General features: G+C 43.8%; 4 protein-coding genes across 4 annotated transcripts; 3 read left to right on the forward strand and 1 right to left on the reverse strand.

Annotated features, from left to right (window-relative positions):
* Positions 1-979: 979 nt before the first annotated feature.
* On the forward strand, positions 980-1,894 carry AOL_s00215g607 (uncharacterized protein; the record flags this gene model as incomplete). Its single annotated transcript, XM_011129809.1, has 1 exon — positions 980-1,894. One exon carries the CDS (start codon positions 980-982, stop codon positions 1,892-1,894), a length of 915 nt encoding a protein of 304 aa, XP_011128111.1.
* A 2,673-nt stretch (positions 1,895-4,567) lies between these two features.
* On the forward strand, positions 4,568-6,673 carry AOL_s00215g608 (uncharacterized protein; the record flags this gene model as incomplete). The annotated part of the gene is made up of 1 exon (XM_011129810.1): positions 4,568-6,673. The coding sequence occupies one exon, from the start codon at positions 4,568-4,570 to the stop codon at positions 6,671-6,673; it is 2,106 nt and encodes a 701-aa protein (XP_011128112.1).
* A 467-nt stretch (positions 6,674-7,140) lies between these two features.
* On the forward strand, positions 7,141-8,957 carry AOL_s00215g609 (uncharacterized protein; the record flags this gene model as incomplete). The annotated part of the gene is made up of 6 exons (XM_011129811.1): positions 7,141-7,216; positions 7,313-7,322; positions 7,385-7,447; positions 7,510-8,258; positions 8,342-8,568; positions 8,649-8,957. The coding sequence occupies 6 exons, from the start codon at positions 7,141-7,143 to the stop codon at positions 8,955-8,957; spliced, it is 1,434 nt and encodes a 477-aa protein (XP_011128113.1).
* Positions 8,958-10,075: 1,118 nt separating this feature from the next.
* On the reverse strand, positions 10,076-11,791 carry AOL_s00215g610 (uncharacterized protein; the record flags this gene model as incomplete). The annotated part of the gene is made up of 6 exons (XM_011129812.1): positions 10,076-10,162; positions 10,224-10,647; positions 10,720-10,809; positions 10,868-11,159; positions 11,233-11,546; positions 11,634-11,791. The coding sequence occupies 6 exons, from the start codon at positions 11,789-11,791 to the stop codon at positions 10,076-10,078; spliced, it is 1,365 nt and encodes a 454-aa protein (XP_011128114.1).
* Positions 11,792-13,123: the final 1,332 nt, after the last annotated feature.

Below are 13,123 nucleotides of genomic sequence, written 5' to 3' on the forward strand. Positions count from 1 at the left end.
TCATTATTGATACGATCCATCCTATAGTTATCACGGGAGATGAGCTCCCAACATTTGATTTTTGGCGTAACATCGAGGGCTTTTTTTTCATCTACCTATACCCCCCGGGCGAATTGAATACTTTCATGGATACAAGAATTATCCTTTCTTCCATCCTCTCGACGTGTAATCCGTTGACCTTAGTAGACAATCGTAAAAAAAAGCATTGAATATAGATGATTTGAGCGCTTTCCGACTCGTTTGGTAGGATTCTCGACTAGATCGGCTTCATACATCAGACTGCACGCTTCCTTGGCGTTGTATTTTACAACAACCACAACGCAAAGCATTCGTCCAGTCTCGAAACTAGAACAGCCGAGCAAAGGCTTTCGTCAAGATCGACATGCAAAGTGCATGTGCACATGGCTATTCGACATGAGTCGACAGCTGCCCAGTACTGATTACTAAGTCATCAACTATACACTATCGAGCCAGATATATACAGCTCCTGGTGTTTTGCATAACATCCGCTCTCCAAATTAAGCGATATAGCAGCCATATATATAGCTAAACCAAGCGTAGCTAAGGAAATAATTTGTAATTGAAATCTCAATCTGAGAATAGTTACCTTAGATAGGTATATATAGTTACCTTAGATATTAAGTATATATATATACGCCATGTTATCAACATATAAATGGACTTGCCACTATATACCTTGATGATTTTTTTTTGTGATTTCCCAGCACACAGACAGTGGGTAAGTCGTTAGGGTTTTAAATCCAAATACACACTGCCCACTAAAACCTCTCGACCATCTACATGCCGACCTATAGCCCTAGACATCCCCAAACTTCATATATCGAAACCACCCCAGCTTCAGCTCTAAAATTCAATCTTTTATAATTAAAATACTTGGCCCGGTGGCCTTACACATACTTTGGAAGCTATAGCTACTAAACAAAAGTCGAGGGGGGTGGTGAGGAGACAACTACAGGACATGTGCGCAGAAAATCCTCCCCAGCTCCCTTTAAAGGAGCTAGAGGCAGACACCATTCTAGAAAGTAACAACCCCCCAACTGAAGGTGCCCCAAACTCCCCAAACTCACCAGTCGAAAAGCCTGGCGATGATGAGCCAAGCCCAAAAGTTCTCGACTCAAACCTTTCAGACTCGCCACCAGATCCTATCCCTCAACCATCCGAGGAAATCCTCCATCTAGGTGCCCTCGAAGAACTCATCAGTCTCACCTACTCCGGACTCAGAACCCGAACAAATTCGATTATGAAATCAGATACAGAAAGACTAACCGGTCGACAATCAATAATCTCAATGAACCGTAGCAGCACCCGACTTGAATACAAATGTCAATATCTCGAGGATCGCCACGACATGTTTCTAGCACATTGCCCGTTCATCCACCGTGCGATGGATAAACTAAAGCTAAATCCCTCGTTCCGACCTTTCTTCCTCTGCAAAAGAGAAAAATCTTACACAAAATTTACGCTACTTATACTCGGCAAAGTTTCAAAATCAGTCAAAGAAACTCGAGCAAAGTTTAAGAGACTTGAAACCGGTGACCTTGCATCGATTACGATCAGAGGCACCCGCCAAGTTATTACAGAAGATAGTTTACCAACTTTTTGGACGTTTCTATTGAGAATCGAGTTCAAGCTGGAAATCAGCTGGACAGTATATTATCGCAGGATGAAGTACCTAACTAAAGAGAAGCTTGGAATAACGAGGCTATTATCTGCTTGTCGACGATTGAAAGCCATTCAGAGGGATAGGATATGGGTAGCTGAAGAAAACCTGTGTATATGCTGTGATCAGGAGTGGGAGCCCGAGATTTGGGCGCAGCTTGGCCTTCCGGCAATCAGTCTTCCAGCTGGCTCCCAAGGATTTACACCTCTCTAATTTATCTGGTTTGATGGTACCTTTTTTATGAGTATATTTGTATCTGCAGGTTATTGGGTTAAAACTGTTCTATGCTTGGTTGGGAAGTAAGTAGATGAGCTTTCAAAATATTTAGTGAAGATACTAAAAGTTATGCAAATGATGATATGAAGTCTGTTTTGATCTGTTTTGATATTTAGAAATAAAATATTCTCAAGACCTGTACATACCCTGAAGCCATGTCTTTCCACCGTACATGTCTTGAATTGAAGAAATACAACTGGGATACACACACGCTCCTCTGTCTATACTCCTGGGGATATTGCATTAATTAAGCTACGCTTCAAATTTGTTATTTTCTTTTTTCTTCTTTCTTCTTCTAATAACTCGGGTATATATATAGTACGGTACCTTGGGAACCAATGAACGTAAAAATGGTTCCATATCGTATTAATTGTGTAAATTTCTACCAATTCCTCCCCGTCCGGATTGGACTAACTCTCCTTTCGGGTATTTATCGCCACTCGACAGGTCTGGCCAAAGAATCCGATTAGCTCAATTTTTAAGTAAAGAGCCGGTGTGTGTGTGTATCGTTATTCTCTCGTTTCAGTTACTGGATGGCCGACTGAAAGTACTCTGGGCCTAAACATTGATGTGAACTTTGGGGTTAAACTTTATTATATTGGTTCCTGGGGGCGTACATAGGGTGTTACTCACTAATGCAATGGAGAGGCATTTTTGGCCCCGGCGGCCAGGCCATAGTCAGAACCAGAACCAGAGCCGGAGCCATAACCAGGGCCTCTATATATTCAATGATAATGAAATCTAGAGTCCATCTGACGTAGCTATTGTGCGCTCTCCTTTCTGCTTGTAGGTATCTTAATTTTCCCCAAAGAGTATCTTTGTTGATCATATCAAAAGTCTTTAGTAGGTCTTTGAAAACAGCTATACTTCGTAGCGCTTGTCTGCCAGGATGTCATCAGAGCTATCCAGTTCAAGCTTTGCATGCGCTGTTACTGAAAGTCGAAGTAGGATCTGGTTCGCCGAAGCGGATGTTTTCTTTGACGTAGTGGTTTAGTGCCAACCGCAGTCGGGACTCTGCTTTGGGAGTCGTCAGCAATAATACTAGACAAGTAAGCAGACAGCGCGAATGACAATACCTCTCGATGAGAAACCTCATAATAAATAAAATTATGTCGAGCTTTCAAGCCCTTGTGCGGGAACCCGACTGTTCTTTTGGAAGTATGTTCTTCGAATTTGCTCATTTGTTCAGTCTTTTTCCAAGAATGCCGGTATATATAGCCTTCTCAGAGTTGGTTGTAATGTGGCGTGGTGCATTGAAGGAGAATAGAAGAAAGAAGAGAAGAGGGATTGATTCAAATGAAATATAATCTTAAGTAGGGCAAAATGGGTATAAAAACATGAAGATTTCCAAATATGAGGGTGTTTTGTGCTGTCTGCGGATTCGGCGATCGATCTAGTAACTGCTAAGTTTATTAATATTGAGAAGATCAAAACGTACTGTTTTTGGGAACAAGAATGCATATGGCTAACCTCCCGATGATTCATGACGATAATTTAGAATATAATTTATATTTCTCTTGTTTTGAAACTTTGAGTTAGAACGATATGAGCGCTTTATCACGGAAACCAGACACTACTTTAATTGTAAGCCAGTAGCGCTATCACCGTTAGTTCTTAACTAAGATCTTATAGTATGCCATACTATCGATTCCGCTCACTATCAATACATATCAACGATCATAACCCGATTTAATATACGCTGAATCATAACTACCTAGATATGTATCTACTAAATTTATAAAGTAACAAATACTAGTCGCGTATTGCAATGAAGTAGGCAGATAAGTGCCTAAGACTGGCTATATATATAGCTATAGTATATATTCGGAACCAAGGCGAAACGGTATCGATATCTAGGAAAATCTAGACGGCGGCATGCATGCATGACCATAGAGTATTTAATTTGAAGAGATGCCCAGCAACAGCCTGCACGATCTCAGCGGGGTGCCTGCAGTTTCGATATTAAAGTGTGGCGGCTGTGCAATCGTGACTTGCGAAAACCTTCTAAAGATCCGGTCACCCGAACTATATCTATATATCGCCGAATCCGGCACTCGAGATAGCAAGACTATCTAAGAGTATAGCTAAGCTTTCGCTGCGCAAAGTCAAGATTTCCAAAACTCTACTTGTAGATACGACAAAAGGCTCCTAAGCGATAACTTTGCAGATCTGAATAATTGACTAACATTCCCTACTAGATGCTAGAACTTGTCTACTTGTACAAAGTAGTGTGGGCCCTGTGTCTAACAAAAGATCTCGGTACTTCTCCACAAAACTCACGACCTGAGGGTGGCCAGACCGGTTCGAACGTTCCTGAAGTTGATCCACAAAGTGATAGTGGAATCCGGACGTGATCACCAGGGCATTGAATTAGGAAGGGAGAGTTGCGGGTATCCTTAATTTCAATTTGTATACAACCTGCATGGTAAAGTTCGAGGATTCGCCTTCTAGAAGGATCATAGAAGACGAATGGATATATAAACCCCTTTAAGGATCTCGTGGATTCTATAGATTTTTTTCTGCATGTAATCGGGTGTATTATCATATCGCTGCTTTAGAAGCACTCTCCTGGTACTCTTGTATATACTTTCCTTTATATATGTCGAAAAAATGGTAAACTGGACCTTCACTGCGACCCTTGTCGTCACTACTATTTTCTCCTTCACCGCGGAGGCGAACCCCCACCGGTACCGCCATCATCACCTAAGGCGGGCAACAACTCCATCTTACACTCTTGTCTACTCTGGTGTCAAAAGGGTCCCAGGCTTTGACGACTGTATCGACTTCACCAGTCTCGAAAGTTCAGGAACCTACTCCACTGTAGCTAAAGAATGTGCGAGTACCGCAGATGTTCCTACTACGGGAGCAAAGTTCTTTGCGGTCTATCAGACTGATGACCAAAAGGGGACAAACTTTTGGTGGTGTGGGTGGTGGGAGACTCCGATTTCAGATATGGCTGATGTGATCGAGAGTTATCAGGAGGATGGAGATGCGATTTATAAAGCCTATGGGTATAATTTTACTCCGTCCGCGAGTTCTTTAGCATCATCGTCGAGTGTTAAGGGATCTACCTCCTCTTCGGCTTCCACCAAGGGTAGTACTTCCACTCCAATTTCTGTTAAGGGAACGGCTTCGACTTCCACCAAGGTTGCTTCTCCGACTTCAAGTTCGGCCAAGGGCGCCACCTCAACCAGTGTTTCGAGTACTACACCTGTGGTTAATACTTCTAAGTCTGACTCGACGTCTGCTGTTAAGAAGTCTTCAACGTTGGGGAGTGATGCTAAGTCCTCATCTACTTTGAAGACGACATCTACGTCTTCGACTGTAAATGCTTCTATCTCTCCCGCTGGGAGTGCTTCCTCCTCTGCAAACACACCCCCCTTTAGCGTTAGTTCTTTGACAAGTGGAAATACTGCTTCCTCAACTCATACTGGAAAGACAAAGTTGAAGACTTCATCTAGTTCTGCCACTTCATCTAGTTCTTCCACTTCATCTAGTTCTTCCACTTCATCTAGCACTGGAACGGTCTCAGCAACACCGAATGTGGGATCTGATTTACCTACTACTCCCACTACTTTGGCCAAAAAAGCTTCCTCCACGGGAAGTAGCTCATCTTCAACCGGGAATACTTCATCCTCCATAAAGAAGACTTCTTCTTCTTCTGTAGGAAAGATCTCTTCGACTACCCCGTCCGCCACTACTACAAGCAAGGTTGGCACACTTTCTTCCGGCTCTCAAGCTCCCAGCAAGTTTTCAACCCAAATAGCCCCTCCTGGTGTAACGACGGTAACATACGTCGCCACAGCCACCGGTATTGCCGGATTCTCATTTGTAACAGGCGCCATAAACGCCGTACCCTCACAGAATATCATAAACTATTGGATTTCCGACACCGATCTAAACGCCAAATCTCCACAAGTATCTTGCGCAAACCACTGTTCCTCGGATAGCTCCTGCAAGTCCTTCGCAGTCTGGGCCCAACAAACCTGGTTTAATTGTGTAGTTTACTCCGTTGCAACTACCGCTTCGATCCTAGAAACAAGTAACATGACAACTCTCGACGACGGTTCCATTTCCTCAGCAATAATCTTCAATAAAGGAAAGGACACAAACCTATCACTTAAATATTCCTTCGAAAACCCAAAATGTGGTATGAAGGGATACCTATGGAGCTCAAACGCTTTCCCAGACAGCGGACTAGACGACATAGATGACATAGTCACCTGTGCAAACTACTGTAAATCTCAATCAGGCTGTTTGACTTACGAATGGCAACCGTCAATCCAGCGCTGCCAGACATGGAATAAAGACATGTTCGCGGCCGGTTACCTAACCTACGACCCCACGTCGACAACGTTCTGGTATGATCCCAAATGCGATCTATCCAAGGCTCTTAGCCCAACTTTCAGAAATACTAGATTAACTGCCGACCAAAAGACAAAGTACTGTGGAATGAAGGGGAATTATAATAGTGCGGCGAGTGACAATACATACAAGGTTTACAACGTGGCTACTGCAGATGAGTGCGGGAAGTGGTGTCACGTTTATCCGGTATTTAACAGTTATAGGTGGAGTACGGCTGACGGATCATGTATCTGCCAAGCACCGAGCATTGGGATGGCAGTGATTGCGAATAGTTCTAGTACGGATGTGCACTATTTGATGGATTGTTATTCAAAAATGTATTATTTGTACACCGATATGACTGATTTGTAACAAGAGACTTTGGGGGTTTTATTGTATGATGTAAAATCGACATGAATTGTATATAGAGACTATTATTCTATTGTATATCGTTTATAAAATTTAAAATATCTATAAATGCACTTGATTGGCTTCATACCGCCCCTGGGTGGACGATCAAGCACCGCCACAAGCACTGTGTTGTTAATGTTGCATTCTGACTGTGGCGCAGCGCAAGCCCTTGCCAATCCACAGTGGGCAATTTTTTTTCGCTTAACCTCATCCTTCAACTTTTTTTAAAGATCTGAATTTTTTTTTTTTAGTTAAACCCCGACACATCTCTCTCTCTCTCTCTCTCCAACATCAAATCCAACCTCCGTCCCTCTCATTCCGACACTAAGAACCATAGCTCAATTGGGCAACCGACCATTCTTACAAAACACTCTCTATCGACTATTTTACAACAATCACTTATTAATACATTCCGAATGACCGACAAAATGGAGGTAGTTGGGAAGAAGGAGGAAGACGAGTACGCGATCAAGCCCGAGAACATCTCGCCGACGACAGATACTAGTATGTCTAACCCGCGCTACCCTATTAAGTTAATATCGCTCTTCAGGTCGATAGATAGTGGCTTTTGTAATTACTAACGCTGTGATTCTTTCTTAGGCACCTGGCCGTAAGTCTTGCGCCTGGTCAATCGCTCTCTTTTTTCTGATACTAATTGACCATATATAACAGTCTCCTCCTCAAAAACTACGACAAACTTCGAGTCCGAACTGGTCATTTCACTCCGATACCTGTGTAGGTCTTTAATTCTTTCCCTTTCAATCTCAAGAATCTGTCAAACTAACAATTATTCTCAGCGGCTGCCCTCCTCTAAAACGCGACCTCAAATCCTACGTCTCTAGCGGTGTCATCAACCTCGACAAGCCCTCAAACCCATCTTCTCACGAAGTAGTAGCCTGGATCAAGCGAATCCTCAAGATCGACAAAACCGGTCACTCAGGAACCCTCGATCCCAAAGTCACAGGATGTTTGATCGTTTGTCTCGACCGAGCCACCCGTCTCGTAAAATCCCAACAAGGTGCAGGAAAGGAATACGTTTGCGTTCTCCGTCTTCATGACAAAGTTACCTCGGAAGCAACCGTTGCTCGCGCATTAGAAACCCTTACGGGAGCATTGTTCCAACGTCCACCACTCATCTCTGCTGTCAAACGTCAGCTTCGTGTCCGAACAATCTATGAATCCAAACTTCTGGAATTCGACAACGACCGCCATCTTGCTGTCTTTTGGGTTTCTTGCGAGGCTGGAACTTATATCCGTACTTTGTGCGTTCATCTCGGCCTTCTCCTCGGTGTTGGTGGTCACATGCAGGAACTTCGAAGAGTCAGGTCCGGCGCTCTTTCTGAGAATGATAATATCGTTACTCTTCACGACGTTCTTGACGCTCAATGGATGTATGAGAATACTCGAGATGAGACCTACCTACGACGAGTTATCAGACCGCTTGAGAGCTTGTTGTTGGGATACAAGAGGATTGTGGTCAAGGACTCGGCGGTTAACGCTGTCTGCTACGGTGCGAAGTTGATGTTACCCGGCCTATTGAGATTTGGTAAGTTCTTCCCAATCAATCTACACCATATTATAGCTGTTTTAAGTATAATGCTAACCACCGATTTACGTTTGGGGAAACAGAGGACGGCATCGAAGTCCACGAAGAAGTTGTTTTGATGACAACAAAAGGTGAAGCCATCGCCATCGGTATCGCACAAATGTCTACTGTTGAAATGACAACATGTGATCATGGTGTCGTTGCCAAGGTTAAGAGATGTATCATGGAACGTGATTTGTACCCCAGAAGATGGGGCATGGGTCCTATTGCTACCGAGAAGAAGAAGTTGAAGGCTGATGGCAAGCTTGATGTATGTTCTGCCCCCCTCATTCCCCAGTCTTGCTCTTTTTAGAGAATTGTTTTTGCTAATGCATTTTTCTCGGGGTTTAGAAATTTGGCCGAACCAATGAAGCTACACCAAAGAAGTGGAAGGAGAAGTACACTGATTACACCGCTCCAGAAGGCTCCGCTCCTGCCTCTGCCTCTGCCCCAGCTGCTGCTGCCGGAGGCGACGGCGACGTCGAGATGAAGACCACACCATCCACAAAAACCGAAGAAAAGAAAGAGAAGAAGAGAAAGTCAGCAGAGGTAGAGGAAACCGAAGAAGAGAAGCAGGAAAGAAGAAGACTGAAGAAACAGAAGAAGGAAGAAAAGAAGGCAAAGAAAGAAAAGAAGGCCGAAAAGGAGGACGAGGAGTAAAATCCCCACTTCTTCCCTTTCTTTTCCTTCTATAATAGCTTAGGGGTACACGATGCAGTTGTTCGGAGGGGATGAAGGGGGGATGAGGGTGGGAGAACTTAATCATTCCCGGTCATTTACTACTACTACCCACTTTTCCTACAGCACTCATCATGTGTAATCAAAAAAAAGTTTCACTACCACCACCACCACCACCCCTCTCATCCCCCCCTCCCCCAAGATGTTGATGGGCCGTTTATGTTCGCTACTGTGGTTTTATGTATGGGATGGGAGTCCTCGTTTTTATTGTGTTCTCGGTTGAATTCTATGCTGTATGTCCGTTATAGCTAGGGTTGCTGTTCTCTTTCTTTCTTTCTCTTTTTGTCTGTCCTTTTCACTTTCTAGTTCTAGTTCTAGTTTCACCTGTAACAATAGTATACACCGTTTTTTTTCTCTTCTCTTTACGCTACATGTTATATTAGATGACCTTCTTCGTTCCAAAAAAATTCCGGTTTCTTCACAAATCTATTACTCGTAAAGACCCAGAGACTAATTCCTAAAACGTCATATATACTAACAACTAGACTAATATATACTTATGTATATATATATACTTATATATCGGTACTCGAAAATGATATACAGCGTCACGCTATTTATTATTCCATAGCCCATATATGTAAGTAGTAAGTACGTAAAAGAAACCCTTCTAGAGGTAACAGGTAACAGTAATAGTAGAATACATAGTCGAAAGGAAGAGAGAGAAGAAAAAAAAGAAGCACGCCCGTCTCATACCCATACCCATCCCAAGAGAGAGAAGAAAGAAAAAAATGCCGAAATATGATCAGTTTAGTTAAAAAAAAAAAAAAAAGAAAAAAACTAAAGGTTATAAACCCCCAAAAAATCGCATCACAAGAAAACGACAGTAAAAGAGAAAAGAATAGCGATCGCTAATAGCTATGCCTCATTTTTTGTTCGTTAACTCATCTCATTACATTAGCCACTCCCCATTGACTCCCCCCTCCCGAATCACGTTTCGAGATTTACTCTCTTGCGAGAATACGGGTGATTAAGCTACCGATGGCTTCAAAGCTGGTGCTTTCTTTAAACCATGCCATCCAGTTATCGCTGTAGGAACTCTAATCCATTGGCGATGCCTTCGATAGATCGAAATTGGAGTAAATAATAGCGCTGAATCCTGATAGATCCTGTACCTTTTCCATAGCCTATGATGTACCCCCATTAGTATGAGTTTTCTATGTGGTTGGATGTAGAATATATTATTACCTTCAAGTATTCATTAGGGATTCCGTTTCCAATGAGGTGGGCCTGTCTTGTTACTACTGCAAGAACATTGGCGACCTTGGTCTTTGCATCTGGTGGAACCTCAAAGACTTCCTGAATCCTTCCTTCACGGTCAATGCCACCAGGCATTGGCATAGCTACGACCTTGAACGCCTGCTCGGCCAATTTTTCTTCGAGTAGGATGTTAAAGGCAGCGTCGAATAATTGGCTGAGAACATCTCGTCCGGGAGGGGAGTCGATCAAATCGGATGTTTCGTCAAGGAGGCGACGTAGAGGTGGAGATGATGCGAATGCTGATGTCTGAGAGGTGCCAGTTGGGTCGGAGCTATTGTGTTCGGGGATAACACCGGCCTCGCGGAGGACTAGATCTTCGTCGCCGTTCGGGGGGAGAAGGAAGGGGAGCCAACTGGTTCTTACACTTAGGTAGTTAGCTTGAGTGTGTTTAATGTATATGTTTTTTTATTTAGGAGAAACATACGAGAATTCACCATCGCCTTCAACTGTCTTACGGATTTGAAGGGTGAGGTCGCGGAGTTGGGACATTGAAATGTCGTCACGAGGGTTCAATCTGGTTTATATCGATCAGTATTGTTTTAAGGATCAAATAGAGGGGTTCGAGGACGTACGGGCCGAACACCTGCTTCACAGAGACTTCGACAATTGATAGAAGTTTCCTCCATCCTCGGTGTAATAACCACCAGCTGAATGTGAGATACTTTCTGTTCACATCATAGTCCTCTTGCGATAATTGGGGGTTGTTCTCGTTGTTCTCGAGAGAAATTGGAGATTCCGTGTCTCGTTCGGCAAGGGAGATAACCGAGGAGAGGTAATTCCGACGGCCGAGGAGGTTAAGTTGGATGCGAGTGAGGAAGCAGAGGAGGGCCAGGGTATATATTAGAGTGTAGGCGCGAGTTATAGCTATATTTTTGCCATCAATTAACATTTCATGTTCTATTTGAAAATTGCAGCATTGTTGAAAGTGAAATCTCACAGGTAATCTTGAGTTCGTTCCAGAGCTGGGCTTTTGTTCTCTTGGGCCTCGGCTCTCCTGTCCCGGTCTGTGGGGCGGGTTCCGATTTTAGAGATTTAACGGATATGCCGTCGTCGTCTTTGACGGATAAAGCGCCGAATGAGACTTCGGAAGGGGCACCGCTCTTAGCTAACCGAGCAGCCTTTTTCTCTTGTAACTGGTGAGTGATCTGCTCGACGGGGAGCAGTTCGAGGATCCGTTCCGTGGCGGTGGGGAGGAGAGCAAGGACGGTGAAGGAGCAGTCTTCCTGGTTCTGTTCGAAGCGACGGCGCAGACTAATGGTCCAATGCACATGTATTAGTATTGGTACTAAAGATATTCATATGCATATATTATATATGTATAAGGAATGAAATGCATACTTCTCTTTCGCTATACGGTCAGTGGCCATGCGATTCTTGGCCTCAGTGAGCTTTGAGATAACATAGTTGGCGCCGATGTAGATGGAGCCGACGATGCCGGCACCGATGGCGAGGTTTGTCCGGTTCTTGCGAAAGAAAGTGCGCGTCTGCTTGAGCATTTCGATGAAGTTGGTGATGATGGGTGGATATGGGAGAAGAGTAAGGGAGAGAGAGAGAGAGTGGGGAGAGAGGAGAGGAGAGGTCGCGTTCTCTCTCAGGTTAGTTTGAGTGTCAGTGTCAGTCGGGTTCAATGGCAGGCCAGAAGACGTGGGGAATTGGCTGGCTGCTTTTTGCTTAGCACGTGCGACCGACCGACCGACGACAATTTTCAGCCGACACAACACATCAACACGTCAACACATCCGAGACATCAACACGTCAACACATTAACAGCCGATCAAACGAACAACACATGGAACAACACACGACCCCAGATCCGGGGATCTTGGCAACACTTTTTTTTGTGTAATTCTTGGCAGATACAGGGGACTGGCGACTGGGAACCGGGAACCGGGAAGTCCCAACGCTGGTTGTATTGTTAAAGATAGTAAGTACTTAATATATGCACCCCGGAGTGAGGGGTTCTGGTTCATAATTAATTAATTACAGGATCGGCTGTCTGTAAAGTACATGTATAAGTAAATAAGTATTAGTAGTACTATGTATTGTTGTATCTCTGTAAGAAACCATCAGCCGACATGACATGACACAACCGATGCCGTGACATAATAACAAGTTCGTTCTCTCTTAGAGATATGGATATGTGACTGGGCCGCGTGTGCGCTTTCTGATCATTTGCATCTACATAAGTACTAGCTATAACAAAGGGACAGGGAATATTAATATGGATGGCCAGTAGGATAAGTCCGGCGCGAGGCCAGGAAAGGCTGCTGCTCATGCTCTCATCGCTGAACTTCAGATGGAATGCAATGTCCCCAGTTTCTATTACTCTATCGGAATCCTCCCAGCATATTATATACTTGTGCAAATACATATATATATGTTTATATTCATTCCCCATCTTTGAAGTTTCATTTCATCTTTTAATATAATATAAGCTTAGTTGTGCAGATTAGTGCCGCATAGAACCGGCTGTTGTGACCTGAATTCGATTCCAGCTTTGTCCCGGCCAGCTCAACTTTAACCACTCAACCCAACTCAACTCAACTTCCCCGCCATCACTTCGCTGCACAGACACTCCAATCACATTACTTTTACCCTTCAAATCAAAACCTCATCAACCAACCAACTTCCACTCGAATCCACCAAATACAATAGCGCTCTCGTCAGATATACTATCTTCCCTCCGAGAACTTCCTACTGCCTGTGGCAATCCTCACCGTATCGTTTCCTTCAGTAAAATATCTATATATTTTAGCTGTCGTCGCCGAAACCGCCAGAGCTCCCACCCCGCCACACCTTCTCCTCGTCCGTCCCTGCAAATTCAACAT

This window comes from Orbilia oligospora (genome assembly GCF_000225545.1).
Source record: "Orbilia oligospora ATCC 24927 unplaced genomic scaffold scaffold00215, whole genome shotgun sequence".
Lineage (NCBI taxonomy): Eukaryota > Fungi > Ascomycota > Orbiliomycetes > Orbiliales > Orbiliaceae > Orbilia > Orbilia oligospora.